This window comes from Lonchura striata, chromosome 5 (assembly GCF_046129695.1).
Source record: "Lonchura striata isolate bLonStr1 chromosome 5, bLonStr1.mat, whole genome shotgun sequence".
In the NCBI taxonomy this organism is placed as follows: domain Eukaryota; kingdom Metazoa; phylum Chordata; class Aves; order Passeriformes; family Estrildidae; genus Lonchura; species Lonchura striata.
Genome location: NC_134607.1, coordinates 2465714 through 2493483, shown reverse-complemented (window position 1 = coordinate 2493483; position 27770 = coordinate 2465714). Strand labels below are relative to the sequence as shown.

The 27770-nt window shown below is 43.5% G+C and overlaps 3 protein-coding genes across 4 annotated transcripts; 1 reads left to right on the top strand and 2 right to left on the bottom strand.

Annotated features, from left to right (window-relative positions):
• Positions 1-87: 87 nt before the first annotated feature.
• On the bottom strand, positions 88-8908 carry TSPO (translocator protein). 2 transcript variants are annotated; one of them, XM_021535494.3, is made up of 4 exons: positions 8842-8908; positions 3054-3254; positions 1282-1420; positions 88-471 (listed from the first exon to the last, which is right to left on the bottom strand). In XM_021535494.3, the coding sequence occupies exons 2-4, from the start codon at positions 3239-3241 to the stop codon at positions 295-297; spliced, it is 504 nt and encodes a 167-aa protein (XP_021391169.1). In that variant the 5' UTR covers positions 3242-3254; positions 8842-8908; the 3' UTR covers positions 88-294. The 2 variants fall into 2 exon arrangements, with proteins under 2 accessions (XP_021391169.1, XP_077639323.1); XM_077783197.1 differs by lacking the exon at positions 8842-8908 and adding an exon at positions 8441-8776.
• Positions 8909-9138: 230 nt separating this feature from the next.
• On the top strand, positions 9139-12585 carry MCAT (malonyl-CoA-acyl carrier protein transacylase). Its single transcript, XM_021535515.3, has 4 exons — positions 9139-9582; positions 9660-9747; positions 10008-10225; positions 10506-12585. The coding sequence occupies exons 1-4, from the start codon at positions 9139-9141 to the stop codon at positions 10926-10928; spliced, it is 1173 nt and encodes a 390-aa protein (XP_021391190.2). The 3' UTR covers positions 10929-12585.
• A 1841-nt stretch (positions 12586-14426) lies between these two features.
• On the bottom strand, positions 14427-26002 carry LOC144246299 (uncharacterized). The gene is made up of 5 exons (XM_077783196.1): positions 25908-26002; positions 17809-17945; positions 16522-16623; positions 15450-15558; positions 14427-14966 (listed from the first exon to the last, which is right to left on the bottom strand). Exons 2-5 carry the CDS (start codon positions 17937-17939, stop codon positions 14871-14873), a joined length of 438 nt encoding a protein of 145 aa, XP_077639322.1. The 5' UTR covers positions 17940-17945; positions 25908-26002; the 3' UTR covers positions 14427-14870.
• Positions 26003-27770: the final 1768 nt, after the last annotated feature.

Here is a 27770-nt window from a genome sequence, read left to right as displayed (position 1 = left end):
GCACATAAGGAAGTTTGAGTTCCTGCTTTCTTCTGCTAACAGTTACAATGCTGTTGTCATGTAATATATAAAACTGGAACATGGCACTTACCACTTTCCAATCAAGACTTTATTTTAGTTTGCTATAAAACCCAGTCAGACATACCTCCCTTTGTGGCTTGCCTAGTAAAGTTGCATTTATTTTGTCAACTTGTAAATACCAAAGTTAGGGCAGAAGTAGTTCATCTAAAAATAAGGCCATAACTTTATATAAAAAAATTCTTGTGGAAGAAAAATGTTTGGGCTGAAAACTGCTTATTCAGGTTTTTTCTTGTTGCGATTGTCCTTCCAGATCCGATAATTGAGCGCAGAAGCCAAGCTTAGCCAAGCTAAATAAGGAACCATCAAATAAGCTGCTGTTTTGTTGATGTTGTACCAGGAAGCAGTGGTAGCTGCTGCTGTACCAGTTGTAAGCAGGAGAGTCACCAAGCCCTGAAACACAAAAGGTGGTTAGTGTTGTTTTACTTGTTGCATTTCCTGTGTGTCACTTTCCACCCAACTCTGGCACCTATTCTACTCCTCTGTGAGTTAAATCCTTCTCAGAAAACCAGACAGCAGAAAAAGATAGATTTCTACTGAGTTACAAACCACTTTGAGTCATAAAACAATACAAGAAAGGGCATTACAGCTGGGAGCAGAGAGGGAGAATGAAGTCTCTCTGATCCATACCCCCTTTAGTGGGCAGTGACACACTTCCCAGAGTAAGTTGGAGAAAGCAAACCTGTCTGGTTTGTTCATGTCACCTGAAAAGATGAAGTGTGAATGAATTGCTAATGGATTGCAGTCTTTTCCTGTTACAGCACTGCATGTACAGCTAGAGTACCAGCAAATATTTTACTTTTTTTATTACCAATTCTAATTTTTGAGAATAATTGAGCTGTTTCTCTTCAGAGAGCTGCAGAAAATTAGTCTTTTCTAAAAGAGGTGTTGACCACCTGAATAATGTTGTAATAAGCTGCTCATCACTGCTGTTTGCCAGAGAGACTTAGGAATTGCATAAATTTAAGGCATAAATTTTGTTTTCTGGTCACCCAGAGCTCTTACCAAAGACTGGCAGAAAGCTGCTTGAAATCTTACCAATTTAAGGATAGTCTAGATCTGCAAATTCTCTCAGGTAGCTGCTGGCATGCATTAAAGAGAATTTTAGAAAAGTTCTGCAAGCCGCATTTTGTATTCAGGCCCATTTTCAGGGAGAAAAGATGACACAAACCTTGCATGCTAATACCTTCGTGTTCCACTTACCCATCCCATTTTGTGAGCTCCAAAAAATATTGGAGTCCATGCCCAGTTTAATGCCAGGTTCCCTGCGTACAGACCCAGAGGAATCACTGACTTTTCATTGAAACCTCCCAGTTCCTTCCACACCAGGTAGGAGCCATATCTGCAGAGAGCAAAGGGGAAGTGTCATTCACTACACTGTTTAAAGCTACCACACATTCTTGATCTGTGAAATGCGTTCAGTGCCAGGGTCTAGATTAATTTGGAAGATTGAGATATCCAGGCCCTACTTGGCAAAGTAACTTACAGCAAAGGTTTGATCAGCTGGGTAACAACATGGAGAGAGAAAAATTCCAATCATGCCAGAATTCTTACTTTTAAGTGTGTAGAAGTAGATAAACTACTGCATTTCTGTCTTAAAAAAAAGAATGCCATGTTGAAATGGAAACAAGTCTAGGATGGAAATAGTGAAGAAACTTTGTTTAGGTACTGGGACGTGGTGCTTTAAAGATCTATTAAAAATTAATCAAACCCCAGTTTGTAAGTGGATGAAATGAATGGCATTGAGTAGCATCCCAAAGCACAGTTGAGTATGGGGAGCAGGAAGAACCCTTTCATCACTTCCATAACTTTCACAGGGTCTGAACAATTTTGTCAGTTTGATTGCAGAGAATAATGAAAACAGAATAAAGCTGGGGCAGGGTAAACATTAGAAGCTTCCATTTCCTAAGTGATTTCCAAAGCACAACGTGGACTTCAACTTCAGACCAATACTGTGATGTACAAATCTAAGAAGCTAAGTGTCAAGAAAGACAGGTAAGCTTATTCAATCTTGCTGTTAGTTATTTGTTGTTTTCCTTATATTTGAGATTCTAGAGGAATGAAATGTCTTGGTCATTCAAAGAATGTGTGTGCATGATGGATTAGAGAAGGCTGGTACTAAGTATGAGCTTTTCACTGGGCTGGATGTATAATAACCAAGACCATCCACCTTAGTATACAGATTCTGCTATTACCAAAGTAAGTGATAAGCTGTCACAATCTGGACTTTTTTAAGATATTTAACCTGCTACCCGGATTCATGGTGAGGAATCCACACACAGGATTACAGATTGTGCAATCAACTTGAAGGAAGTTGGGAAAGCCACCCAGCTCTTTATCCTTGATAAAAGGCATGTTTTTATTCATAGGTCAGTTTTGATCTCATTCAAATGTTAACTCTTCAACTACACAAGTATTCCACTTACATAAGTTAAAAAGTACAGTCTGTATGAGGGGAAAGAAAAGATAGGACTGGTGGGGAGGGACAAGACATGAGGCTATAAAAATTATAAAGCTTTTCTGGAAAGAAAATGAAACCAAAATGAGAGAACATGGCAGTGATAGTCTAGCATTCAGTTTCATCCATTGCATTATTGAGCTGTTAGAACAGTTCTATCCTAATTTCCCCCACCTCTTTTTTCTTAAATTTTCTTAAAACTCCTGAAGGATATACTTAGAAGAAATCCCAGTGCTGCCTTGTTGTGTTCTTTGCAGCTTGGCAGTTCTTCCACTCAGAATGAATGAGGAAAGCAAATTAATGGCAGCTTTTCAAGTTCCTGCTTTTGATGCGGATAGTTCTGCATACAAAATGTCCTATCAAACCCACACACAACTCCCAAAACATGTTTTTACCTGTTAAAGAGGCAGGTTGACACAATTTCTTACAGGAGTACAGACACATCCTCTGGTCCAGCATTATACCAAATGCAACTTTGAGATCAAGCCAGTGCCTTAAGATAATGTGAAAAACATACCCCATAGATGTATAGAGAGTTCCCCAAACAGGAGCAAACACCCAGTTAGGTGGACACCAGGATGGCTTCTGTAGAGTTTGATACCATGTTGGGATTTCCCTTTTGGTTATATTGCTTCCTAAAAATCCTCCTGCATGTGGCAGGAGTGTGAAACCTACTGCTGGGGCCCAGGCTGGTACCACTTCCATTGATACAGTGAACCTGAAACAAAACCAAACACTGATTGGCAGAGAACTTTTAAAATGCAACTGCAAAAGTTTCCATTTCTAACAGATTTTAAAAATAGGCATGTAAGATCTGATGCACAGCCTAGTGTTGTCACTGAGAGAGACTGCAGCTGAAATTAATGGATCTTGTACCAATACACCTGAAAAGGAATATGTCCCTGGGGAGGGGGGAGCCAGTGGGAAGTGAGGTCTTTACTTCTCTCTCAGCTGAGTGCATGAAGATTACTGAATTTTACCTACAGAAATCTCCTCCCCCATAAGTATGGCAGAGGAATAAAGCAGTTTGATGTTATATGAACTGCACTTGGAAAATAAATAAATGCAGTAAGAAGTGTGTATTTCTGTATTCACCAAAAAGCCCATTCCCTCAATGAAATGGCAGAGCCAAGGAAGAAAAGAGCGTGTGCTTTCCTGTGCTCAGGCAAATAATGTGAGATGTTGTCTGCAGGATGCTCAGTGGGAGCCAGAGGGATGTGAATCAGTAGCAGACACTTGAGAACACAAACACCTTGGAGGATAATGGGAAGGTAAGAACTTAACTGATGTTTTGCTAAACAAGGAAGGTGATCTGGATGCTACATGGGGAGTACACCTTTGGCTCCTTCACGAGGCATTCAATCAGTTGCAGCAATTGTAGCTGCCAAGTCCATTAAATTTGCCTACAGAAGTAGGGCTAAGTAATAACTTGCTCTGCTAGGCCATGCTGCTTTAGTTAGGGTACAGGCAGCAGGAAAACCAGCAAGCAAGGAAGGAGGAGAAAGCTTCATTGCAGATTTTCTGGCCAAAGGCCAAATGCTGCAGAAGAGTTGTGGTTAGTTTACTGAAATGGAAACATTAGAACTACAGTTTAAAAAAGGGCAGAACTCGAAAGATGTTTTTTCAAATATACAGTAGGCAAATACACCCAATTCCTGTTCATACGTTATGCAGGAGAGAGATTATGAGAGATTGCAGCAGTGGGGAAAGAGCAACTGCAGAAGGCCCAGGAGAGAAAATAAAGTTTTAGATCAATGAGCATTTCAGATCCTTGTCAGAGAAAAGTGCCATATTGATACTGGCTTGGCTCTTGTGTTTCCCTGGATTTCAAAGCTTCTATTGCTTTAGTCATGACTGCTGGGATGAGGAGGCAGGGAGTGGGGAAGAGGAAATCCTACTTGTGACAGATGTGCTTAAACCAATAGGAAATGGCACAGATGAGGTTGCATTGTCACAGCTCTCACCCGGTGAATTCCTGTTTGGAGATCAGGGTAAGCTTGGGCAGCAAGAAAGTTCTTGCATTATGGTTTTTGTCCCTGCACTCAGGGCTCTGCCCACACAGATTTAATGAGAGATTTCAGTAGCTGGGACCACAATGCAATTTGCATGGGATCAAGAGGAATCCTGGTGATAGAAGCAGAGCAGAGTTTTGAAGGCAAACTGAGCATGGAGGGACTGGTAAAGGACACGTTGAGAAATGTTGAGAGGTTAAACAAGAAAGGGCAGGTAGGCCTGGGCTGTGGGCTTGGGGAAGTTGGCAGAATAGAAATATACACTAAAAAGACAGCAGGCAAAGCCATCAGAGATACAAATCAAGGTCAAAACCCAAACAAAATGGGTGAAAGAGCCAAGCAGGGAAGAATTCAGACCTGAGGCTTCGGAGGAGGAGAAAGGGGAGGACAATGTGGTATTCTGCTGTGATGGGATCAATTGGGTCTCGGGTGGAGGATGGACAAGGGAGGGAGGAAAAATCTGCAGGGCTTATTGCTGCCGTACTTCTGCCTAGTGGATTCTGCTTATGAGGAAGCATCTTAAGTGGAGCAGAGGAGTGCCCCTGTTCTGCACTTGGGGCTGTGCTGTTATTTCCCAAGGAAGCAGGCTGTCAGCTGCTGTGTGCACCACTTGTCATCCCCACAGACAGCGTGAAAGGCTCTGCTTTTACTGGGATGTGAAGCAAGTGCCACATGCAGGAGCAACAAGGTGTGATGGGAGCAAGAGCTCTGAGCACAGTGATTCTCTTCGGCTGCCTTCAGATGAGTAATTCCCAAAGCTTAAGTTAGAAACTGAAAATTAATAAGATCTAATTTTTAACCCTTTTGCTTTGCCTACAGGGAGGCCAGGCTTAGCTCTCTATACACGCTGTGATATGTGCAAATCCAGCATGGCTGCCAAATACTATTTTTTTCAAAAGTGATAAGCAAGAACTCAAAGGGCTTTATGCTTTATTTGGGTGTTAACAATATAAGGGTGGTTCAGCATTCAGCAACAGTCTTTGTCAGGGGTTCTGTCAACTTCTTCCCACAGAACAAAGTCTGAAAGTGTTCTGTAAGCTGAAAGTTCTAAATACTATAAAATTGAAACCATACTGCTCTGTGGCAGTCATAAGTGAATAAATGATATATCCAGCATATTAGAGGAAGAAAACAGAAGTAATTCTTACGAAAAAGAAAACCAGGCAGGGAAATAGGAAAGGCACAAAGCAAAGAAACAAGAGAAGTGAAGCCACTCATGCACAGCAAAGGGGAGGAAATAGTAATTAAGAGATTGAACATACTGTTTGGAATTGAATATTGGTATCCCAGTCTTTTAACTACTATTGCTATTAATTGATTATGTGCTGTATTTTCCAGTCGTATCCCTCAGGATTTCCCAAGCATGGCAAAATACTCTATCTTGCAAGGAGAAGGAGGGACAAAACCATGCAGCAAGATGTGATGGCAGCAAGACCACAGCTGTCCATCAGCAGTGGAAGTTCCTGTGTTCTCATTCCCAAGAAATTAAATACTGGTATTGACTTTCTGTAAAAAAACACAGGTAACTCAGAAAACAGCATGGAAGAAGCCACGTCTGTCTGAGTGTGGTTGCCTGATGTAGGTCTTTAGCATGAGAATGAGTAAAAGGCAAGATGCTCTGGAGAGCCTGTGCATTGGCCAGTGCTGCAGTCTTTGTTTACCTGTGCAGTACAAGAGCTGTGCAATGTTTACAGAACAGCCTGTACATTTTCTAAAAGGAATGTGAGCACAGAGGTTCATCAGCCCTGCCTTCCTTTCTGTGTACAGCTGATGACCTGACATGAATTGGTGAGAACTTAACACACCACAGACTTGCTAGCACAGCCCCACTGGCTGCAGCAGCATTACTCAACCTAGAAATAATAACTACTTTCCCAATCATATCTCAGCTCCAGGGTGAGTTGCACAATATCCTTGCACCCTCATTTTCATACTGAGGAATGCTGGATGTCTGTGAATGATATCTGTAATGTACTGAGCACATATCTGCCTCTAAGAACCACCAAGGTTGGAAATATTTTCTTCTCACAGACACTTGTTTGCTTCTTTTCCACTTCTTACCTCTGCCCTGCAACATATTCTTCATCATGCTGTCCCTTTTCTGTTTAGCCCTAGTGTGACTTCAGGTAGTTTCAGCAGTGCAGTGAGGGCTGCACTAAGCCACTTTGATTTACATACGTGTTAGAATAATTATTCCAGGTATTCAAAACACCTGACCTACCCAAAGATGGTTCCAGCTACATAAAGTAAAAGGAGAAATAAAGGGGGGGAAAGCTGCAGTAGTTAAACTTACTGCCTAATGGGCTTCTCCCTGCTGTTTTTCTGTGGTGGTATAACATAAAGAAAAAACTAACAAAAGTTTTCTGTGTCTTCTGGAAAAAACACTGTGCACCCAAAGAAAGGGATAGGCTGTTCTGTAGGTGGGATTAGATATATTATGACAGAGCAGCTGGGTTGCTTCAGCCTGATGAAAAATGAACTAAAACACTTCTTTGCCTTGAGGAGGTGTCTGAAAGACAGGTGCCTTTCCCTCCTCGGGGCACTCTGTCAGCAGGAAGGAGAAGGAAGGTAGGAAAGGAGAACTGCTTTCATCCCATTTTTTTATACCCCTGTGCTGATAAAACTTCTGATTAGTTCCATTCTTGTGCAGCTTGGGGCTGGCTACCCAATCACATGGGGCTTAAAAATCGCATTGAAAACACAAACAAAAATCTCCCGGCAGGGCTAAGTCACCCTGGCAGCCCTGGGGCTCCCAGGGGTTGGAGATGGGCTGGGCATACCATGGAAGGGGGTTCCCAAGACACACACTCTCCCTCTCATCCTCTACCATACATTATTTTAAGGGCAAATAGGGCTCTGCCCAGGTCTGAAAGGCATCATGCAAATTTTCCCCAGGAAGAAGGCTTCTTCCCAAGATAACTGTCTGAAAAATTAAAGACAATATACCTAATTTATATTGATAAACTATTTATGTTGTTGTGGTTTTAATTCCTGGGAAGCTGCAACACTAAAATCAAATTTATATCACAATCTATGACAAAGAAAAAGGCAGGTTATCTAATCTGAAGTAATAGAGACATTTCAAACAATAAATGTTATATAATATAAATAGACTATAAATGTCTAATAAGTGCATGTTTATAATATATATTTATATTTTTTGAAATACTGTATTTATTGAAGACTATAATGCCAGATGTACAGATGGAAACAAAAAAATCTCACTCCCTAGGTTACACTTCTTTCAATGTGGCAGAGCAAAAGTTGTGCAAATAAATCTATGATTTAAGCACATACAGGGAACTGAAATGCATACTGGAGCAAGATTTTTACTGGGAGAATTTGCCATTTCCTCTCAATCTCTTCTCATTGACATTTATGTTACAGGTAGAGGCAGCCATGGACTGGGATATGGTCCCGTATCTCCTATGTTACTGCCCATATATTTCATCTAACTTGAGCACTTCTAGGTATTTTATCTGGAGGTTGACACAAATGGAAGAAATCGTCGTACAAAATAACGTAGAGAATAGAAAAGTGAGAAAAATAAAAAGTTAACATAACTTCTTGCTATTATGACACATTTTCCTTCTCCCAAGCCGTACTTACAGCCACTTTTACTGAGCTGCTCTGACTCAATGCTTGATACTGTTTCACAACCTTGCTTCATGCAAAGTCGTTACACAACTGTAACTCCGGCACGCCAACTTTCTCTTTTTAAAAAAAATAATCTTAAGCGTTGAACGCTCCAATTATATCACAGTGCATTTCCGGCTGATTTATAAGTATCGCTCAAAAACTCGGCATTGAAAACCAAAGCCCTTTCTTTCACCCTTAAAGAAACGTTCCTCGGCGACACTGAAGGAAGATACCTTTAGTTCAAGGAAGATACCTTTAGTTAAAGAGCGGCGTGGAAACTCCGAGCGCGGAGAGCGGATGTGCCCGGTGTGCGCGGCAGCGCCGCCGGTCCCGCGGGACCGGAGGAGCCGGCTCTGCCCTTCCGCCGTGCGCGCACAGCCGCCAGCCGCCGCAAAGCTCGTGTGCCGGATCAGAATTAACAGCAAGCTTCCTAGCTTGGCTCTTTGCTCTGTTTATTTTGAAGCACTTTCCACGCTAAAAGCCGTGTTTGCCCAAGCGCTGTCCGCCCTTGAGCTGCCCGCCCCGCCCGCCTCATCCGGCACCGCGGGTCCCGTCCCGTCCGGGGGATGCGCGGAGCGGGACCCGCGGGGGAGCCGAGCTCGGGCTCCCTGTCCCGCCCCACCCGAGCCGCGCCGCGGGCAGCGCCGGCGTTACCTCCTCCCGCGCTGCCGCCGCCGCCGCCGCCGCTCTGCCCGGCGGCCAAGCGCCGCCCCCGGTCCCGGGGCCGGGGCGGGTCTCGGCGCTGGGCGGGCGGAGGCGCGGGCCGGGCCCAGGGCGGCGCGCGGGGCTGAGGGCGGCGAGCGCCGGGGCGGCCCGACCGATCTCCCCCGCTCCCTCCCTCCCTCCCTCCCTCCCTTCCTTCCCGTCGCCTCTGCCGGCGCCCAGCGCGGCGGGAGCTGCCGGCGGGGCCCGCCCCGTTCCCGTGGCAACGCCCGTTCCCGGGCGGCGGCCATGGGCGGCTGGGCCGCGGCGCCATGGCGGCTTGGTGGCTGCAGCGGGCGCGGCGGCCTCCGCGGCGCTGCGCGGCGGTGGGGCAGCTCCCGCCGCGGCGCTGGGGACCGGGCGGCGAGCCTGAGCGACCTGCTGCAGAGCTCGGTGGAGGCCGGGGAGCCGGGCGCGGCGGCGGCGAGGCGGGAGCGGCGGTGCCCCCGGGAGGGCACGGTGCTGCTCTTCCCCGGGCAGGGCAGCCAGTTCGTGGGGATGTGCCGCGGGCTGCAGCGGTACCCCGGCGTGCGGGACATGTACCGCCTGGCCGAGAAGGTGCTGGGCTACGACCTGCTCTCCCTCTGCCTGGAGGGGCCGCGGGCCGCGCTGGACCGCACCCAGCACTGCCAGCCCGCCGTGTTCGTCGCCTCCCTGGCCGCCGTGGAGAAGCTCAACCACCGGCAGCCTGAAGTGAGCGGGGGGCGCGGGGGGCGCGGGGGCCGGCCGCCCCGCGGCGCGGCTGAGGCGCCGCTGCTCTGTGCCCGCAGGTCGTGGAGCGCTGCGTGGCGGCCGCCGGCTACAGCGTGGGCGAGTTCGCGGCGCTGGTCTTCGCTGGAGCGCTGGGCTTTGCCGAAGGTGCCTGCGGGACGTGCGGAGCTCCCTGCTAGGATCTCCCAGCGCCGGCCCGTGCTGCTGGCAAAGCGCTGCCTGTTATCGCTGTGTCCCTCCTGCTGTTTTGTTTTTAATTAGAGGACGAATTTTACTTCGACTGTTGGCTTTAACGCGTGTAGCACGGCATTAAAAGCATTGACGTTTCTCGAGAGTGAACAGCCGCCCTTTGTTGCGCGCTGGTGGCCGCGCTCCCATTTACGCAGCATCTCTGTTTCTCTCCGTAGCGCTGTACGCGGTGAAAGTGCGCGCCGAAGCCATGCAAAAGGCGTCGGAAGCCGTCCCCAGTGGAATGCTCTCGGTTGTCGGCCGGCGAGAGGCAAATTACAAATTTGCCTGCCTGGAAGCCCGTAAACACTGTGAATCGCTGGGTATAGAGAACCCCGTGTGCACAGTTTCAAACTATTTGTTTCCAGACAGCAGAGTCATTGCAGGACACTTACAGGTACTGCTTCCGAATGAATTCTGAATCCTTAACTTCCTTCACTTGAACTGAGCATTTCACTTTTTAAAAACTTTTACTTTGCACTTCCGTGTGGGTGTTACGTACGGCTTCAGTTTGTCCAGACAAAAGTATTTGATCTGTGGGGGTTTTTTTCTGGCATTTGTTCAGTTGTTGGGCAGGGAAAGGATTCCCTTTATCAATAAGTCTGGTAAGGTGATTCTTGTGGGGTGACTGAGAAAACCTTTCTTGTGCAAGACTCACTTCTCTCTCTCTTTTATAGGCTTTGGAGTTTTTGCAGGAGAATGCCCGAAAATATTATTTTAAACGTACAAAACTGCTTCCAGTCAGTGGGGCTTTTCATACCAGACTTATGGAACCAGCAGTAGAGCCACTGGCTGAAGTGCTAAAATCCATTGAAATTCAGAAACCGCTGCTCTGTGTGTATTCCAATGTGGATGGCAAAAAGTACATGCACTCAAAGCACATTCAGAAGCTGTTAGTGAAGCAGGTGGTGTCACCTGTGCTGTGGGAGCAGACCATGCACTCAGTGTATGAAAGAAAGCAAGGAACAGAATTTCCTTACACATATGAAGTGGGGCCCGGGAATCAACTAGGAGCCATTCTCAAACAATGTAATTTAAAGGCCTGGAAACAATATAAGCATGTAGATGCTCTGGAAGATGAGGAAGCAGCAGAGACTTAAATAACCTTTTGAGAAAAATCCACACAACTCGGGTTTTTTTCTGATCTAAAACTTTGTGCTCCCAAAAGAGGAAGTCTTAAACATTCACAGCTTCTCACAATGTAAAGAGCACTAATTGCAATGAACATTTTCCTTGAGTTCCTCAGGTGTGCAAAGGGGAGTTTGGCTCTCCATCTGTGTCAGGACTGCAAAGCTGTCAACAAACAGGCCAAGTAGCACTGTTTGGCCTCAATCCTGCAAGCAACTTTGCCTCTTGGTGTTTTTTCGTTCGGTTGTTTTTGGGGGAGTTTTTTGGGTGTGGATTCAGCTTCCAGTTGGTAGCCTTGGCTGTCTGATGCAGGGATCTTCTGCAGGAATACAGGGCTTGTTGGCTTGAAGTTCTGGAAGGCTCTGCTGTGGGCTGGAGGGTGCATTTAGAAGAGCCATTTGTTGGGAAGACTTTCAGTGTGTTGATGCTCCTGTTTTCTTACTCAGCTGGCTTTTGTGGTGTTCATCTATGTAAAGTTCTCTTATTTTGTGTCCACATTGCCAGGTAGCAGCTGAGTGAGGCAGATGATGTTACTAGAAACATTATTTTCTTAAGGTCAAACTATAAATAAACTATTAAGCTTTTTCTTGCTATTTTAATGCTTTGGGGTGCATCATTATTGTCTCTGTCCACGTGTGGATGGAAGTAATTTTCCTTCCAGTTGTCCAATGCCAAATTGGTTGTGCTAAGTTACACAAGAAATGTTCATTAGAAAAAAAAAAAAAGCTAAACAAATATAATATCTACATTGCCTTACAGCAAGAAATGAACTGGAGAGCAGCAGTTGTCCCAAACCCCCCTGAAATGAGCTTCCCATTTCCCAGTTTGTATTTTTATTTTGGTATTTTAATGCTATATTTAACAGATATATAGAAAAAATTTAGGATATATTACTTAAATCAAATGACTGACAGCATCTTCAATAATGTATTATGAAATGCAGGAGAACTTCCAATTACAGTACCAGTCATTCTGTAATTTCACATTTATGACAGGGAGAGCGAATTTAAAACACTGGCCCTTATTATCATTGCTAAGTGGGCTGTATTATTAAACAGTTCCTTTGTGGACTGCAGCTGGCAGCTGTGCCTGCCCTCACAGTCCAAATTCCACTTTTAGCATGTGTAAACATTAACAATTAGTAAAATACTGCAGAGTTTTTCAGCTTCACCATTTGACTGCTAGAGGCTGGTGATTAAGGGTTGGAAAAACTATAAAGAAAATTATTTCAGTTAAGGTTCCTATGTTACAGGTAAGGTGTTAATTATGCAGAAAAGCATACCAAAGTGTTCAGTTAGAATACTGCAACTAAATCCCATTCCTGTTATTAAAGACTGGATCATCCTGTGTTAGAAGTTTCTGACTGCACCTTGTAAGACCAAATGCAACATCGATGACTTTGAAACCAGCTTTTATGATAGTTGAAACTGAGTGTGCTATGTTGGTGGCACAAATTTTAGTGCTTTGAAATTTCTGGACTTTCTTTTTAATTATTTAACCTTTCTGAGGAAATGTTGGAGACATGATTCCTGTTTGTAGTGTTCTTGCCATAATTTTTTTCCTTCCCCCCCGCCCCCATTTTACTTTGCTGTACACTTTGCTGGGAATTAAAGCTCTTTGGGAAATCCATGCTAGAAATCTGTTTGCAAACCATTGATAACCTCTGCACTCCTGTAAGCTGAAGAATGCTGAAGGGAAATCTGTACCATAAGAGCATTCCAATCATCTGGGTCTTGTTTAATTAGGTGAGAAACCAGTGTGGCTCCTTCACCTATGAACAAGCAGAAACAGGATGTGGAAGAAAATCAAGTGTTGTAAGTGCTGTCACATATCAGGAAGTGTGCAGTGAAAAAAACAGAATTAACGTTGGGTCCCCTGAGTCACTGTGGGGCTCTGACTAAAGGATTAACTAAATGTGCTCCACAGGTGAAAGAGGAGCCTGGCAATGACTGCTCCCTGCTGCTCCAGCTGGTGCTGCTTGCTGTGGCTTTGGATGCCATTTGCTTTGTGTTTCACTTCTTTGCTGGGACTTAATTTTGTATTCTTTGAGACTGTGTTTTGCTCCATACATGCTGGATGATGAAATTCCCCTCTCTGGTGACTCAATACAAGAGTGGGAAAAAGCAAAGTCACCCCAGCAACTCTTGGATGAAATAGGAAGTGAAGAGTCTCCTGTTCATCACTGCTCCACTGTGCATAAAGGTTATTTATCTAGGAATAAGTATTTGGTAGTATTAAATTGACTCAGCTGGGAAGAGTCCATTTTTTCATAGCTGGTACTTTTATTACATATTAATAGTTTGTTTATTAGACCTTCCTGATGTTAAATTTTACCCTTTACTAAATAATAACATATTTTTCTATCACACTGCTATTACGGAGGTCAATGGAGCAATCAGTTTCACTGATAAAATTTTAGTATTTTTTGGGCCAACTTCTGGCCTGTGTATGACTCCAGTTCCAGGTGTGTGAACTGTGCTTTTCTAGAAAAAAACTTGCCTACCTCCTGCTGCAGGGCACATCAGCTTGAGAGCATTTTGGGAAAATATGACACTGGAAGATATGCTGCTGCTGCTTCAATTTCTGGGGTATGCTGGAGCCATTACCTTTTATATTCCTTCTTTGCCTGCTTTCCTTTTGCTCTGCATTTGAAGTCATTCAAAGATATTTCAAAATCCTTTGCATGAAACTGTCAAATGAAATAGTCTAGTGGAGCTTCATTTTTTTTTTTTTCCCAGAAACATTTTTTGAGATTGGCAGTTAGGATCATAATGGGATTTAGGCTCCATTCATTAAAGAGAGGAAGCATATTCCTCAGCATGCTTAAATTTGGCTTGATTTGGCATTTGTCTTTACTAAAGAAGAATTCCTTGTCTCCTTTAAAGCACAGACTCAAACTCGAAACTCCAGCTTCTCTGGTGAGTTCTTAGATCATAAATCCGTTGAATAGTGTATCTTCCTGTTTTAAAAATAACACTTAAGGGTAACAGTTGCTTGTCTGGGCAAGAAGCAAGCATGTCCTGTGCTGAGGGGAATACCCAAACCACAGAGCTGCACTTTCATTTTCTCTCACCAACAGAGTTTATAGCTGGATACTGAAAACCAGCTTCAACAGCAAAAAGAGAAGATGCACTCAGATATAGAGAGAATAACCAGGCACAAATGGGAGATGTTGAGAGAGGAAAAACTCAGCTGTGCCCTAATGGGCACCCATGGAATCCAGGAGGGTGACACCCCAGCCATCTGCATCCTCTAAGTTGTGCTCATTTTCCCCTCAGGCTTCTATTCCCCCTAGGCACATGTCCTGCAAAAAGAAATGCATCCTCTGAGAAAATCCCTTCTCACAATCCATCAAGTTCTTGGAGTGTTTTTCTGGGCAGCTCCTAGTTTTACTTTGAGAAGGGGCAGAGGATACTGCCATGAATGTGTGATAGCAAAGTCTTGGAAAATAAAGCAAACACTGCAAAAGGTTTGAAGCAACAATTTAATTTTAAAAAAAGTATCATGGTTTTAATCTTTACTATTGCTTTTACAGTGTTAAAATTTAAAGGATGGCCAGCATGCCTTCAGTTTTCCTCACATCCAGAATCTCTTTAACAAACTCTTTATAGGAAATAAGACACTTTATATTGCATTAAAATAAACACAAAAAAGACAGACTTTCTAATTGCCTGGAGTCACATTTCAAAACTAGCAAGTCAGGCAGTTATCCAGCAACAACCCCCTTATTTTAAAAGTTTTTTATTTAAAAAAGATAAGAAACAGCAGTGACCCAGCACTCGCCTAAGTTTAAATATTAAAGAGATTTTTATCAGTGTAAATTTGAAAAACAAACCAGCTGCCACCACTGGGGTGTTAGTGATGTTGGTCAGTGTCCAGCAATGACCTCCTGTTGTAAATTCTGTGTGCTAATTCTACAGTCCATAATTCATGGCCCACCAAAAGGCAGCAACCAGCAAGGCTGCAGGCACCAGCTTCTGGCAGAGGCACCTGACAGGCAGCCTGCAAGTCTGTGGGAAGAAAAGGGTTGGTAATTAGAAATAACAAGCAGCAAAAAGAAGGTGGAAGGAAGCTAAAAGAGTGTCCATGTGGGAGGTCAGTGTGGGCCTGAGAGCAGGGTCAGGTTCTGCAGCAGGAATGCAGAGAGGGTCTGCATTGTGCTGGGGGCTCCAGCCACTAAATCCTCCTCTCTTTTCTGGGTAAGTGCTGCTGGCAGCAGCTCTGCTCATCTCCCCAGGGAGACCCTTCCAGCATCTGACAGTGGCAGGTGCCTTCCCTCTGAATGGAACCCCGTGAGTTGGGTGGGATTTGGGAAGTCTTTAAATGAGACATTTCAGCCTAAAGAGAAAAAAACAGGGCACTGAGGGGGCACCAACAAACGAAGGGATAAACCCCAGCCTGAAGCCACTTCACTCACTGACATTACAAGGGAGTGAGGTGTTCCTGTTTCCTATGTGCCAACAAAAAGGTGGGAGAAAAGGGAGGAAGCATACCCAGCCTCCACAGCCGGTGATCCGCTTTGTCCAGTTACTGCTCACATCTCCACAGCTTCTTATAACACTTTTAATAACATTCCATGTCTGGAAAACACTGACTGCAACCCTGATGATTTAAACAAAACAAAGAAAGCATGAGGATACAAAATTTATTCTAAAAAGTGGCAAATAAAATAGCAGTGTTTAGGAAACAAAAACCAACAAAACAAAACCCAAACAAAAACCTTTAGTATATTCCTTCCTGAAGGTGTATGTGTACATGTATATTTCTCTAAATATTTAGGAAGAAGACCTTTGAAATCTAAAGGTAATTTAGGTTCAGAATTAAGTGATAAAAGTGACAATCTTTATGGTTGTTTCAAACTTAGAAGAGCATAACCCAATGAGGGATGTTTATGTCTGATGAATCAGGACAGCAATACAAGATTGACACAGCAATGCCACAGGCTCTCTCTGGAGTGTGCATCCACCTTTGCTGAAGTAGAAGGTGTTATATACAGATAAATTTCTATGTTATGTTACACAGTTGTAACTGAACTGCATTCTGGTAGGTCTGCAATGAGTGACCATCCCCTCCCAGAAGCAAGGAGAAAATAAGGTGGAGTACCTGGGGCTTCAGACACAGCTGAGTATCTCATGTAAGAGCACTGCTGCATGTCAGTAACTATGCAGGACAACCCCCCAACGCACAGCAGATAAAAAGCAGTTCAAACTAGTTCCAGCCATGTTTTCTTGGATGTGCATGGGTACATTATTGCACATGCAGTAACATGTTAATCCCACACTGGGCTGCAGGTCTCTCATTGCTCAGTTGTTCTTAAAATTGTGTCTAAAGTTACTGTGCCTCTGAGGAATTTGAAATAGCAAGACACTATACAAGTCTTTTGACTTTAAATGGCTGTAGTCTGTGGAAACAATTCACACTTTACATTATAAAGCTTTTCCTTGTAAAACAAGCTGCTTTGCTTTTCTATGTTCTGTATGAGGCAGCAGTAGCAGCAATAGTTTTTTACCATTCCTGTTTGTCTAGCATGATTTTTTTAAAGGATCTGCCAATAAGGTAACTTACACTCGTGCCAGGTGAAGCAGTGTTTCTTCTAATGTCCTGTGGTGCCTCCTGTTAAATTCATCCCCCATCAGAGCCAGCTGACGGCCAACCTGAGTAGCTGAGCTGCAAGGCAGTCAGGGTGTACATGTTAGAGCAGAACCCTGCAACAGCAATTCCTCAAAAGCACTCTGCAAAAGTCAGGTAATGTAAATCCCCCAACAGCTGGGCTAAACTGGGAACGTAAAAGTGGAATGTTACAGGAGGTTTGTTTCCCATTATTTATGGGTTTAGTGATTATTTTTTATGCTCATACATTAAGTGTTGTGATGTTTTCATAAGAAGCTGCATATTTGGCACTTTTGAAAAAACATATCGATGTTTTTAGGTGTTTAATTTCTTTATATAGACAATGGGATTCTGGTTTGGGGTTTTTGATTGTCCCACTCCCTCCCCCAAGTCAAAATATTGAAATTGCCTTCAGTTCAAACCTTTCAAGATATTTAATCTTACAAAAATGTTGGCTTTGTCATCTAACAGTTTACTCCAATGAGTTCCACTGTGCAGTGTGGGTCTCCAGGTACAAACTGACCAAAACCTTAAGGCTTTTAGGGAGATTCTGGGATATACAGAAACTTGAACAATGTCTGTGGCACATGCTGATGCTAAAAACTGGTTATGCTTTCCTGATGAAAATTTCCAGTTAGATCTAGATTCTCTTAGACACATGTTTTTGTTCTGGTAGACAAATAATATGAATATACATTTTTATTTTCATTTGCATTTCTGCTGAGATCTGTTTATGAGATCTGCTGAATAGTAAGAGCATAAGAGCATGATTCTGGAGTCTGCTGAAAGAAAACTCCTGGGGTTTGTTTGGTCAGTCCACCTACAAAAAACCACCACAAAAACCACAGAAAAGAATTTTCACAGATAAGGGACAAAAGCAACCCCTGACTCTGGTACTGGAAAAATGTATGTACGGGATTAAGAAAAACCCAAGGCAGCACTACTAGTTTGTTGTAAGTGGCGCCTGGAGAATTATGTAAAAATGGCTTCTTCAGCTGCTTGCTGTAACAGGTGGGTCTCTAATAAAGAGCCATATCTGTGCCCCTGTGCGAGATAAAAACTTACAGACATTTAATGCAGCATAATCTTGCACAGACAGTGTTAAGCACCACAGGTTATCTACACTTGCATCTATTCCATTTCCAGTAGTCTGCACTATGATTACTTGGCTTAGCAGTATTCTGGAAATTCAGGCACTTTGTACTTGGGGAGGACAGAAGGAGTATTAATGTAGTGTGATACCTGATATCAAACTCCATTTGCTCTGTGGTGTCTGGAACTGTTTGGAGGTTACTGTAGATTTCCTCTTCTGGTGCTCCATTGGGGTAGCTGGAGAGGACAAAGTGCCCGGGGGTTCTCCTGATTTGAGACATCTTCCTCTGCAACAAGTCATGAAAAGACAACCTCAGGACTCCGTGATATGCAAGGTCTTTTCAGTGTAAATGGAAGTAGTTTAAATGCTCTTAAAGTTACTCTTTTTACTTCTCCAGTCAGAACACGAGTGTTTCTAAGATAACTATTTTAAGAGTAGTCAAAGGAAAGTTTCAGTGACTCAGCAGATGTCCAGCAATTCAAACACACAGTGTTTAGATGGCTGCTACTTTATATTGGCTCAAAACAAGATAGAAATTGGAAAATCTTGATAAATATAACTAGTGGAGACAAGTATAGTTTCTTAGTAGTTTCACTTAGTACAAGATGCTTTCCTACATTGTTTGCAACAACCTGCCTAGCATTAAATCACTCTAACCCATGGAAATCCCCAGGCAGCAAAGTACCAAAAAAAAAACTCAAACAGGATTTCCTAAGTCTAATTCAGGTCCAAATTTACACATCTTCTTCAGCTGGAGGTCACCGCCATGGAAATTACAAGCAACTCACCATAGAAACAGAATATAAGAAAGATTTAAACCCATTAATAGCTTTACATATGGAGCAGCAGACAGTAGGAACCAGTAAAATCAGTGGAGCTGCCTGCTTGTACAACGGGGAAGTTATTCACAACCAGCACCACAAACTCAATGGCAAAATGTAACAGGTTTCAGCACATGTGGCTTGTGTCTAATACTGCAAGCATTTGTGTAACACAGAGAGCAGTGTTTGGAAAGCAGAGCTGATGTTTTTGTAGTCATTAGGATTGTTTTATTTGGTTTATCAAGGGAAACAACATCAGAGCTGCAGATGGGGATTATTCCAATTACACACGGCCTTGGACACTTGCTGCAGTGGAAGGCTCTGCCTCATGAGGAACTTAATTACAACCTTCTGGAGATGCTCTGGTTTTATCTGGCATTGGGTTTGGTCAGCTTTTTATGGTTTCTTTGCTTCCTGGCTCCATCACTAAAAAACGGATCCCTTTTGTTAATGGAGTGATCCTGGAGAGCAACAAAGGGAAGTTCTGCTGGTTCGATTTCTTTCTAATTTTAAACACACTCTCAGCAGGTCAAATGAATAAAATGCAAATAAAATATTCACAGAAATTAAACTAAACCAAGCAAAAGGTAATTCCATAATGCTGCTTGGTATGTATTTGGTTTGCTACATTGCTGGAGTCTTGTTAAAGCTTTAAATTTTATACTTGGGATGAGGTTAGGGCCTTTGTGATCTTCTTTCAATATTTAGATGAAGTTTATATTTACATTTTCCACAAAGCAAAATTATTCATCACTAATGTGTATACAGTACTGCATAAGCAAACTCACAAAAATGTGATACTAAATAAATGAAAATAGACTTGGTTTACAGAAGCACAGGATCCTCTTACAGTGGATAGTGGTGTTTAATGTGGCTGGAGAAAAGCATGTTACAGACCAGTGTCAGCTGGCAGATATTATGTGTTTTATACAGTTTGTAGTTTCATCTTCTGGATTTTTTGCTTTCTATTTGTAGCATTTCTGCTTGACTTATGAAGATGCTTATAATCTATGATTTGAAATATATCCAGAGTTCTGAAAGCTCTGAAAAGCTGTGTAGTTTAGCCATGACAAAGAGAAGCTGGGATCAGGTCTTCTGAATTTTACTGCACCAGCTTTGAGGGGAGTTGTGTGACCCAACCTTCTTTCTAAGGGGAAATACCACAGCCTTTCTTCCAAGGGATCACCTATCTGAATGTATCTTACAGGTGAGCTAAAAGGCTTTTTTTAATTCAGATTTTTTTTTTTTAAAGAGACAGTAGTTTTAGGTGCTTTATTTGCTTCTAAAGATGCCCTGCCCCATTTTAAATGCTTGCTTTATGTACTGTTGTGTGTCTCTCTCTTCCATCCAAAAAATAATTGGGGAAAAAAAGGGTGATGTCCATAGAGGAACTCTGTGCATTTCAGCACCATACCTGATTTCCAGATACCCAGTCACCCCAAGGGCTTTGTAACTCTGAATCAGGTGCCAGGGCTTCATACACACACCAGAGTGAAGCTGAATCGGATTAAATCATTCCATAGTCACTGGAGAAGATACCTGAATGGATCTTCCATTTCCCAGGGCAACATCTAGACCAGTGGGTTACTGGGTGTAGTGGTGGCCAAGGGCTGATCACATTCCCACAAGTGCATCCCTGTCCCTTTCTGTGCAAGGTCCAATGTGACACTACTGCAGTACGGACTGGGTGACCCAGTCCTGGTTTGAGAACTCCACCCGAGCTCAGGCAGGAGCTCCGAGGTGTTCTGTAGATCCATGCATGGGAAACTGGGAATGGCAGAGCAGGGTTTGGAGGATCCCAGGGATGCTGAAGCACTCCCTTGGACATTTAAAGTGTCAGTTCTTTGGATGCAGTTAATCTCAGTAGAGAGCAGAGAAACAGTCAAAGCACTCAGTGCTGGGTTTTTGGAGGTTTAACAACCCAGCTGTTTGGCTCTCACCTACAAAGTAAACATCTAGGGATGTAGTGGTGTACTCCTGTAGCCTGTGGGTACCAATGGAAATTTATTAATTGCCTTTCTTCACACTTCAGAAAGTTTTTAAATGTTATCTAGTAAAGCAAGAGCTATCGTGGATAAAATGTAGTAAGACCAAGCATAAAAGATCAGCTGTCTCCTGCACATGTATTACTATTTTTAACTTTCACAACGACATAGTGAGGGAAAAAAATACTAAAAAAAAATACTAAAAAAAGGTGTTTTCTTTTTCTCTTTTTGTCTTCTTCTTCATTTCTAAACTTGATGCTAGTTTCACATTCACAGGGCCATACAACGGAAATGTCTATATCTGTGTGAGACAAAAACTGTGTCCTGAAAAAGACCTATAATAAGTCAACACAGTGCAGAGCTCAGACATGTAAACAAACCATACAATACCACAACAAAAGCCCAAAGTGCAACATATGCTACCTCACACCTGTTACTGTGATAATACCTTCCTCCCACAGGCTAGAAAAGAGTTCTTGGGTCATGCTCTCCACAGCTCAGCTGTAGCCTCGTGTGCTGGCTTTGCCCACCGAGCTGTCTCCATGCAAGGCCCATCCAGCAAGGAGGATGATGGTGTAAAATAAATGTATTTTCCAGGATGGGCAGTACTGAGCAAAGGTAGTCTGGGAGGGTCACTGTCCTGAAGGTGTACAGAATGGGTCTAATTTAGTTTCAGAGCAAGGCTTAGAAATGATCTTCTTGAGAATTACCTGTCTTGAGGCCATTTACTGATTTCTATCCTAATATTAAAAATCTGGGTGCATAGGTGTAGTATAGAAATGCACACAAAAGCTACAATAATATGAACTTGTTGTGTTCCTCAGGTCTGGATCTGTGCAGAGCTGATCAAGTGGAGCATGTATGGTTCTCCACAGCAGGCTGTGTTAATCTGCTACCACCCATCTCACCCTTCCCTTCTTTCTCTCATTTATACGGGAAGAAAAGGCAAACTGATTTTGGTTTACAGTCCCCAAAGAGGTTGTACATGTTTGTGAGTAATTGCTTTTGATTCAGAGTAAGAGTCCACCTCACAACACCTCTGAGGAGGTGGTGGCACGACCCCATGTCAGCAACAGAGATCATTTCCAAACCTGCAACCAGATCAAAAAACTTTGAGCTTCCCTATAAAGCTTTGACTGAGCATGCTTAAAGCTCAGTTTCAATGGTGAAATGCCTTCAGCAGAATAAATAATGTATTTCAAGTCAAATACATACTTAATGTTCTGATGAAAAGAGGTCTAGATCCAAATTTAAAAAGCAGCTCTCCAAATACCTAATTATATGATGGAAATTATGGCAATTCATGAACACAAGACTGATTGAATAATGAAGCATCTTCAGTAGAAAGATTATGCTGACAACGTCTTTACTTTGCAGTCAGGTTGGTTTTATTTGTGAGAGTGGTTTTTAATCTAGCAAAAGAGAACAGAAAATCTTCTTGAAAAAGGAACATTGCTAAACCAGGCAAGCCAGCAGGTGAGTTGGGGAAAACAAAAGGATCTGAAATTTACTTGTAGTCAATTTGATTAGATTTGCTGTGTTAACAGATTTTAAGACAGGCACAATGATTCTTTAGTACAATGCACTGAATGCATTCGTTATAGTTTATATATTACCCTTATGTATTTTACAACTTACCAATGCAGTTTACATGGCCTTTATGTTTCACGCATACAACCTTACATATTTTAAGCAGATGTATCACAGTAAAGCTATAAATATAACCATGTATGATATACTATATTTTAAAACTGGTTATGAAAGCAGAAAACCACTATTGATAATCTAATTCCAGGGTTCAGGCTCAAAATGTCCCGTGCCTGCCTACAAAAATATGGATTGACAGACAGGACCCTCATCCTTTACCCCCACACTATCAAAGCCTATCTCAAACTGCTTCAGATTCTACCAGCTGCCCATGCAAACTAAATTTAAATGAAAAACAAATAGAGGCTTGGTTGTTTGCATATATATCTTCAATCCATAGCCACCTCTTTCAAAACATGACATCATCCTCACGGCTGCAAGCACAAATCTCTGTGCCATTTTACAAGGACAAGTCTTTGACATAGCGACTGAAGATGAAGAGCTAGTTGAGGTTTCAGAGAAACAGCAATATCTGGCATGCAGCAATACACACTTTAAAACCTCGGGCATTTGTTTGTTTGTTTGTTTGTTTTGTTTTATTTCAGCTCTCCTATGACCTCTGTCAATGAGCAGCAGTTGCCTTTGACTTTTGGCCCTCTTCCCTCGCAGGCCAGAGGCTGTGAGCCACGGGTGGACACCTGCCTTTGGAACCAGCACAGCTCAGGGCAAAACGCTGCAATGTGACCATCAGCAACCTGAGATTCTCTTAGAAAGATGACAGGTTAAGTCATCATTCCTCATTTTTGGGCAGGTTAGTTAACCCAGGGTGCTAGATGAACTCTTAAATTAAGAGTATTAGGTTAAGGAGCAAAGATAAATTAATTCTTTGTCTCCTACCGTGTTCTCAGTCAGCTTAACATCAATGACCTTGGAGACTGTTTACACAAAACACTTCTTAATATTGCCTCAAACAGCTATTAAAGGACACTTTGTGAATCTAAAAAATACACGCTGTACTTCTTACATTTCACTTCATTTCTGGTTTTATGCTCAGTAAGTTACTATGATAACATGCCTCCACTGGGAATGTAACAGAGGTTTTCTTACCTCAAAACAGAATAGGAATTAAGCATTTTATTATATTTTAACATAAAAAATGTGTTCCTAAGCAAGTTCTGTAACCTCAGTAGCAAAATAAATGCATACAGCAGACTTTAAATGGAGGAAACCTTTTACAGCCAAGAGCATATACTGATATTCTGTATTTCAATCTCTACTGAAAATGTTTAAGGGGCTCTGATTCAGTCAGGACTTCAAGAAATTCAAGGGGTTTTTTTGTATCATCAGCATTTCCATGTTGTCTATTAGAGCACTCAGAGAGCAGTGCTTACTGTAACAGATCAGGAGATTTCCACCTTAAAGAATAGATAGCACAGTTGTGTCTGCTTTAAAAAGCCATTGTTTGTAAGCCTATAAAGCATCATTTTCCTTAAAGAGTCTACAGATTCCTTCAGTGCTCACAATCTCATTTCAATGGCTTCTAAACGGAAAAAGAAACTATTTTCTATCAAGATGAACACATTCAGTTCCCAAGAGGTTTCATGGGAAGAATTAAGAACATTGAAGGTAAGAATGTATTGATACCACAGTGAAACTATTCTAGTAAGAAAACCCAAAACCACACACAGATTCTGCCAGGCTCTGTTCTGGGAGGTTTTTTTGTGACAGCACCACCTATCTCAGGGATATCTACTTGCTGATAAGGAGGTAAGGTTTAGATGGAGTCAGATTCTGCTCTAACATTTATGTTTCCTTTTCAAAATATCTTCTGCCCTTTGTACTCCCACCAAAAGGTCAAGATTCTTATATAATGAATAAGAACTTGCTTAAAATTGATTATTGAATTGCACGGCCAAGTCATTGGCGGTATGTATGACAATATAAATGGTTCAATAATCTATGAATGGAAAAATTTTTGGAGTAGATTTTTGCATTTTTGAAAGCTCCTAAAATAAATGGTGCAGACAGAAAAGTTATTACTGGTGTTCAAAAAAGGTTTTGCAAAACTCATAATTATTAGTACAGTTACAAAGTAAAATCTGAGTCTTAATTTTAAGATGTGTTCAATCAAATTAAAAATTAAAATCTGATGGATTTTCAACCACCCCATCCGCTTGTAAGTTAAAGGACCTGCAATGAACCTGCCTGCATCCTCAGCAGACAGATTATGGGATTCATGCCTTGATATTAAATGTAGAATTCAAGGATGCTGGTCACCAAGGTCATAACCTATAAAAACACTGAGGCAGATGCTGAGCTTCAATGGACCAAATAACACTTTTAATTTAAACTCATAATTCATAATATTAAAAAGCTGGCACACTTGGGAGAGCTGTGGGCTGTGTTTTCCCTCACCCGGTCCCCTGAGAATTGCGCAGCACAGCACCCACATTGTCACCTTGCACCTCCAGCCTGTCCCATTCAGGGACACTTTACAGGACACTTGCAGTCAGAAAACTCATCATCATCTATGACCTTTGGTGGCATCTCCTACAGGTGCCTCTGGAATCCCAGTTACTGCTGCCACATTGGGAAGGTGAGAGAAACTGTTGATATGCACAGTGTGACTGTGAGTCAAACAACTCAAATGTACCTCAGTATTGATGCTGGCCTTGTTCTGAACATCAGTACACACAATTAAAATGCCACGCTGTTTGCAGTTTTACTTAGATTTCCTGTACTGAGTTAGGTTCACAGTTTCTATTCTACTCCCACCAGTTCTTGCTTTGCCCAGCAGGCTGTTACCCTGCAGAAGCTGAGTACATTCAATGTTTTTAGTCTGCTCTAAATGGTCTTATGGTCAATGGCCTATTGATACAGAAATCATTAAAAAGAACGACCACAGACACCTACCAAACAGGAGAACTTGGCAATTTTGTTAATATTTTTTTTCAGAGAGACTTTCTCTACAGAGGTGACATTTTTACATCAGAAGATATCAAACAGCTTGCATAAAGACTGATTTTCTTCTTCATTATACTGATACTCAGTTCTAACTCTCATTCAGCTGACATGAATTAGATGAAAAAAAAGTTGATGTGCCCACAATATTTTAATTCAAAATAACTTTGTCCATGTACCTGTGACAGAAAATGACAATGGAATCTACTCTGTTTTCTCGTTATACTTGTGTCTGTCTTTCTGCTAAGGCCTTGAGAAGCAATCTCAGGCTAATACTTTCTACTTAAACACCTCGAAATCTGTCTAATCACAAAACTCACCACGCTGATGAAATCACTCCTTGTGAAATGACTTAAACATTACTGAGTACACGCTGCTGTGGGGATTTCTGTATCCATCTCTGCTGCTGCAGATCATTCCTGCTATCAACAGCATCGTTTTAAACGTACACAGATATAGGAAACGAGTTATTCAGGGATTTTTTTATGTTTAACTCTGGCATATTTTGCTACATATCTTGGACTTATTTTGAGGGCTTATTTCCTGCTTTGCTCCGAGTGAAAGTCCACGCACTCCGTTCATTTGCTTAGAACACCGTAGCTGCCTATAAAGCCCGCGGGCGCTCGCAGCATCCCTGGGAGGGACGCAGCTCCCCGCCGGGGCTGAGCAGCCGGGGCCGGCCGCTCCCCCGCCCGCGGGCACGGGTCCATCCCCGTTTGTCACCGGGCGCCGATCCCGCCTCCCGGAGCCGCAGGTGCGGAGGCGCTGCCCGTGGAGCGCCGCGGGGCCGGGCGCGCAGGTGAGGCGGCGGGTCCCGGCACCGCCGGCAGCCCTCGGCGCTCCGCAGCGCCCGGCCGGGTCCCCCCGCTCCCCCGCCCGTGTCCCGCCGCTCACCTCGGCCCGCAGTCCCGCCGCGTCAGCAGAGGGGGCTCCCCGCGCCCCCCGCGCCGCCGCTCACGGCGGCGATCCGGCCCGACTGCCCCTTTTGTCCGCCCGCGCCCCGCCCCGGCACGGCCGCCCCGCCCCGGGGACACCGCCGCCACCGCCGCCATCCCGGTCGCCGCCACCGCCGCCCCTGCCCGCCCGGCGCTGCCGCCGCCGCGGGGCGAGCGGGGCTGACGGCGCCGTGCGCCCCGGGGGAGCCGGCGGGGCGGGGCGGCGCCGGGCTCGGACGCCCCCGGTGGGACGGAGCGCTGCGTGGCGCCCTGGCCAGCGCGGCGTGCGAGTGTGAATGAATCCCGCTCCGACGGAGATGCCAAGTGGCGTGAGCAGGCCCTGCGGACACCTTCTGCAGTCAGACAACTCAAATGTACCTCAGTATTGATGCTGGCCTTGTTCTGAGCATCAGTACACACAATTAAAATGCCACGCTGTTTGCAGTTTTACTTAGATTTCCTGTACTGAGTTAGGTTCACAGTTTCTATTCCACTCCCACCAGCTCTTGCTTTGCCCAGCAGGCTGTTACACATTGTCTCGCTGTGGGTCCGTGTGTGTCTTTTTCAGCAGGATCCCGCGCGTGCTGGATTCCTTTTGATTTGGGAATGTGGTGGTGGTGTTCACTTTTAAACAGGGAGGAGCAGGCTTTCCTCTCAGTTCGGTTTACTAACAAAAACACACCTGCATCCTCAGCTGTCTCGAGGGTACCTGAGGATAAAGGGTGTGGAGCAGAGAACACTTCTGTTGCCTCCCCGGCAGCACAGCCAGTGCAGAGGTACTGAGAGGTTCAAGAGTGAGAGATCTGCTGAAACGCTATTGACACCTTGTCCAAAGGGTTTAGTGAGGTCATGGGACTTTCGGTGTTTTTCTTTTGTGCTGGTGATAGCAGTGTTGTGATTCAGTCAGTATCACCCATCACTAGAGAGTACAGTGTACTGCAAAAGAACTCTAAAGAACCACCCCCCCTATTGCTCCACACTTTATTGTCATGTCAAACAGGAGACTTCACCAGGTACTGTTTGAGAGCGGACTTTGCCCTCTATTTATAGTGTGATTTCATCTCTCTGAGTGAAGGTAAACACCAGGAGAAGGAGAACAGCAGCATAAACACAGCACTCCACCTGGAGCTGGGATGTAGTTAAGACTTTCCTGGCTAAGTTTTTAAATGTGTAAAAGTGTTTGCCTGTGTTGTGTGTGTGTATTGTGCAAACCACTTCTTTCAGCACTGTGTAGTAGAACCTCCCTTATCTACCCGCTTCAAGCACCATACAAGAGGTTTACTCATCTGTAAAGTGAACATGACAACGCTTGTCTTCCAACTCATGCCAAGGACTGTGATGTGTTTACATTCGCACATGCTGGAAGAAAATTGCCTTGAAGGTACAATATAATAAAAGGTAAATTAACCTCTGCACTATCACTGCTTGCAATGACTTTCTTCTTTTCACCACTTCTGATATTTCCATTCTTGTATTTACCACTTCAAATCAATAACAGTTCCTCTCTTGAAACCAGGCTGAATTTTGCACATACACCTAACCTTGTGAGTTGCTTCAAGCTTAAAATAAAATACCCAAATGTCATCACAGGAGTAATTTCTGTCACAAAGATAGCACACCAGGGCTGCCACTGCATTTCCTGATACAATAATAGTAAGCATCACTGAGCTGCTCTCAACGTACACCCCACATCCCTTTTTTAACAATAATGTTAAAAAGTGGAGATGCCTTGACATTGAAAACCACAGCATCTATTATTAGCTGTGATGTAACACTGTCAATGTAAATTTCAGAGAAAGAGCGAAACAACATCTAATGCTAT

What these genes read in the sequence shown, in the direction of transcription:
- MCAT (XM_021535515.3), top strand. Translation starts at nt 9,139, where the DNA reads ATGGGCGGCTGGGCCGCGGCGCCATGGCGGCTTGGTGGCTGCAGCGGG. An exon ending in TCAACCACCGGCAGCCTGAA is followed by an intron (nt 9,583 to 9,659) that starts GTGAGCGGGGGG and finishes CTGTGCCCGCAG; the next exon opens with GTCGTGGAGCGCTGCGTGGC. An exon ending in AGCGCTGGGCTTTGCCGAAG is followed by an intron (nt 9,748 to 10,007) that starts GTGCCTGCGGGA and finishes TTCTCTCCGTAG; the next exon opens with CGCTGTACGCGGTGAAAGTG.
- LOC144246299 (XM_077783196.1), bottom strand. Translation starts at nt 17,939, where the DNA reads ATGTCTCAAATCAGGAGAACCCCCGGGCACTTTGTCCTCTCCAGCTAC. An exon ending in CTGCTTCACCTGGCACGAGT is followed by an intron (nt 15,559 to 16,521) that starts GTAAGTTACCTT and finishes TTAAATCATCAG; the next exon opens with GGTTGCAGTCAGTGTTTTCC. An exon ending in TCACCGGCTGTGGAGGCTGG is followed by an intron (nt 14,967 to 15,449) that starts GTATGCTTCCTC and finishes TTCTTCCCACAG; the next exon opens with ACTTGCAGGCTGCCTGTCAG.
- TSPO (XM_021535494.3), bottom strand. Translation starts at nt 3,241, where the DNA reads ATGGAAGTGGTACCAGCCTGGGCCCCAGCAGTAGGTTTCACACTCCTG. An exon ending in ACTCTCTATACATCTATGGG is followed by an intron (nt 1,421 to 3,053) that starts GTATGTTTTTCA and finishes TGCTCTCTGCAG; the next exon opens with ATATGGCTCCTACCTGGTGT. An exon ending in GAGCTCACAAAATGGGATGG is followed by an intron (nt 472 to 1,281) that starts GTAAGTGGAACA and finishes TTTGTGTTTCAG; the next exon opens with GGCTTGGTGACTCTCCTGCT.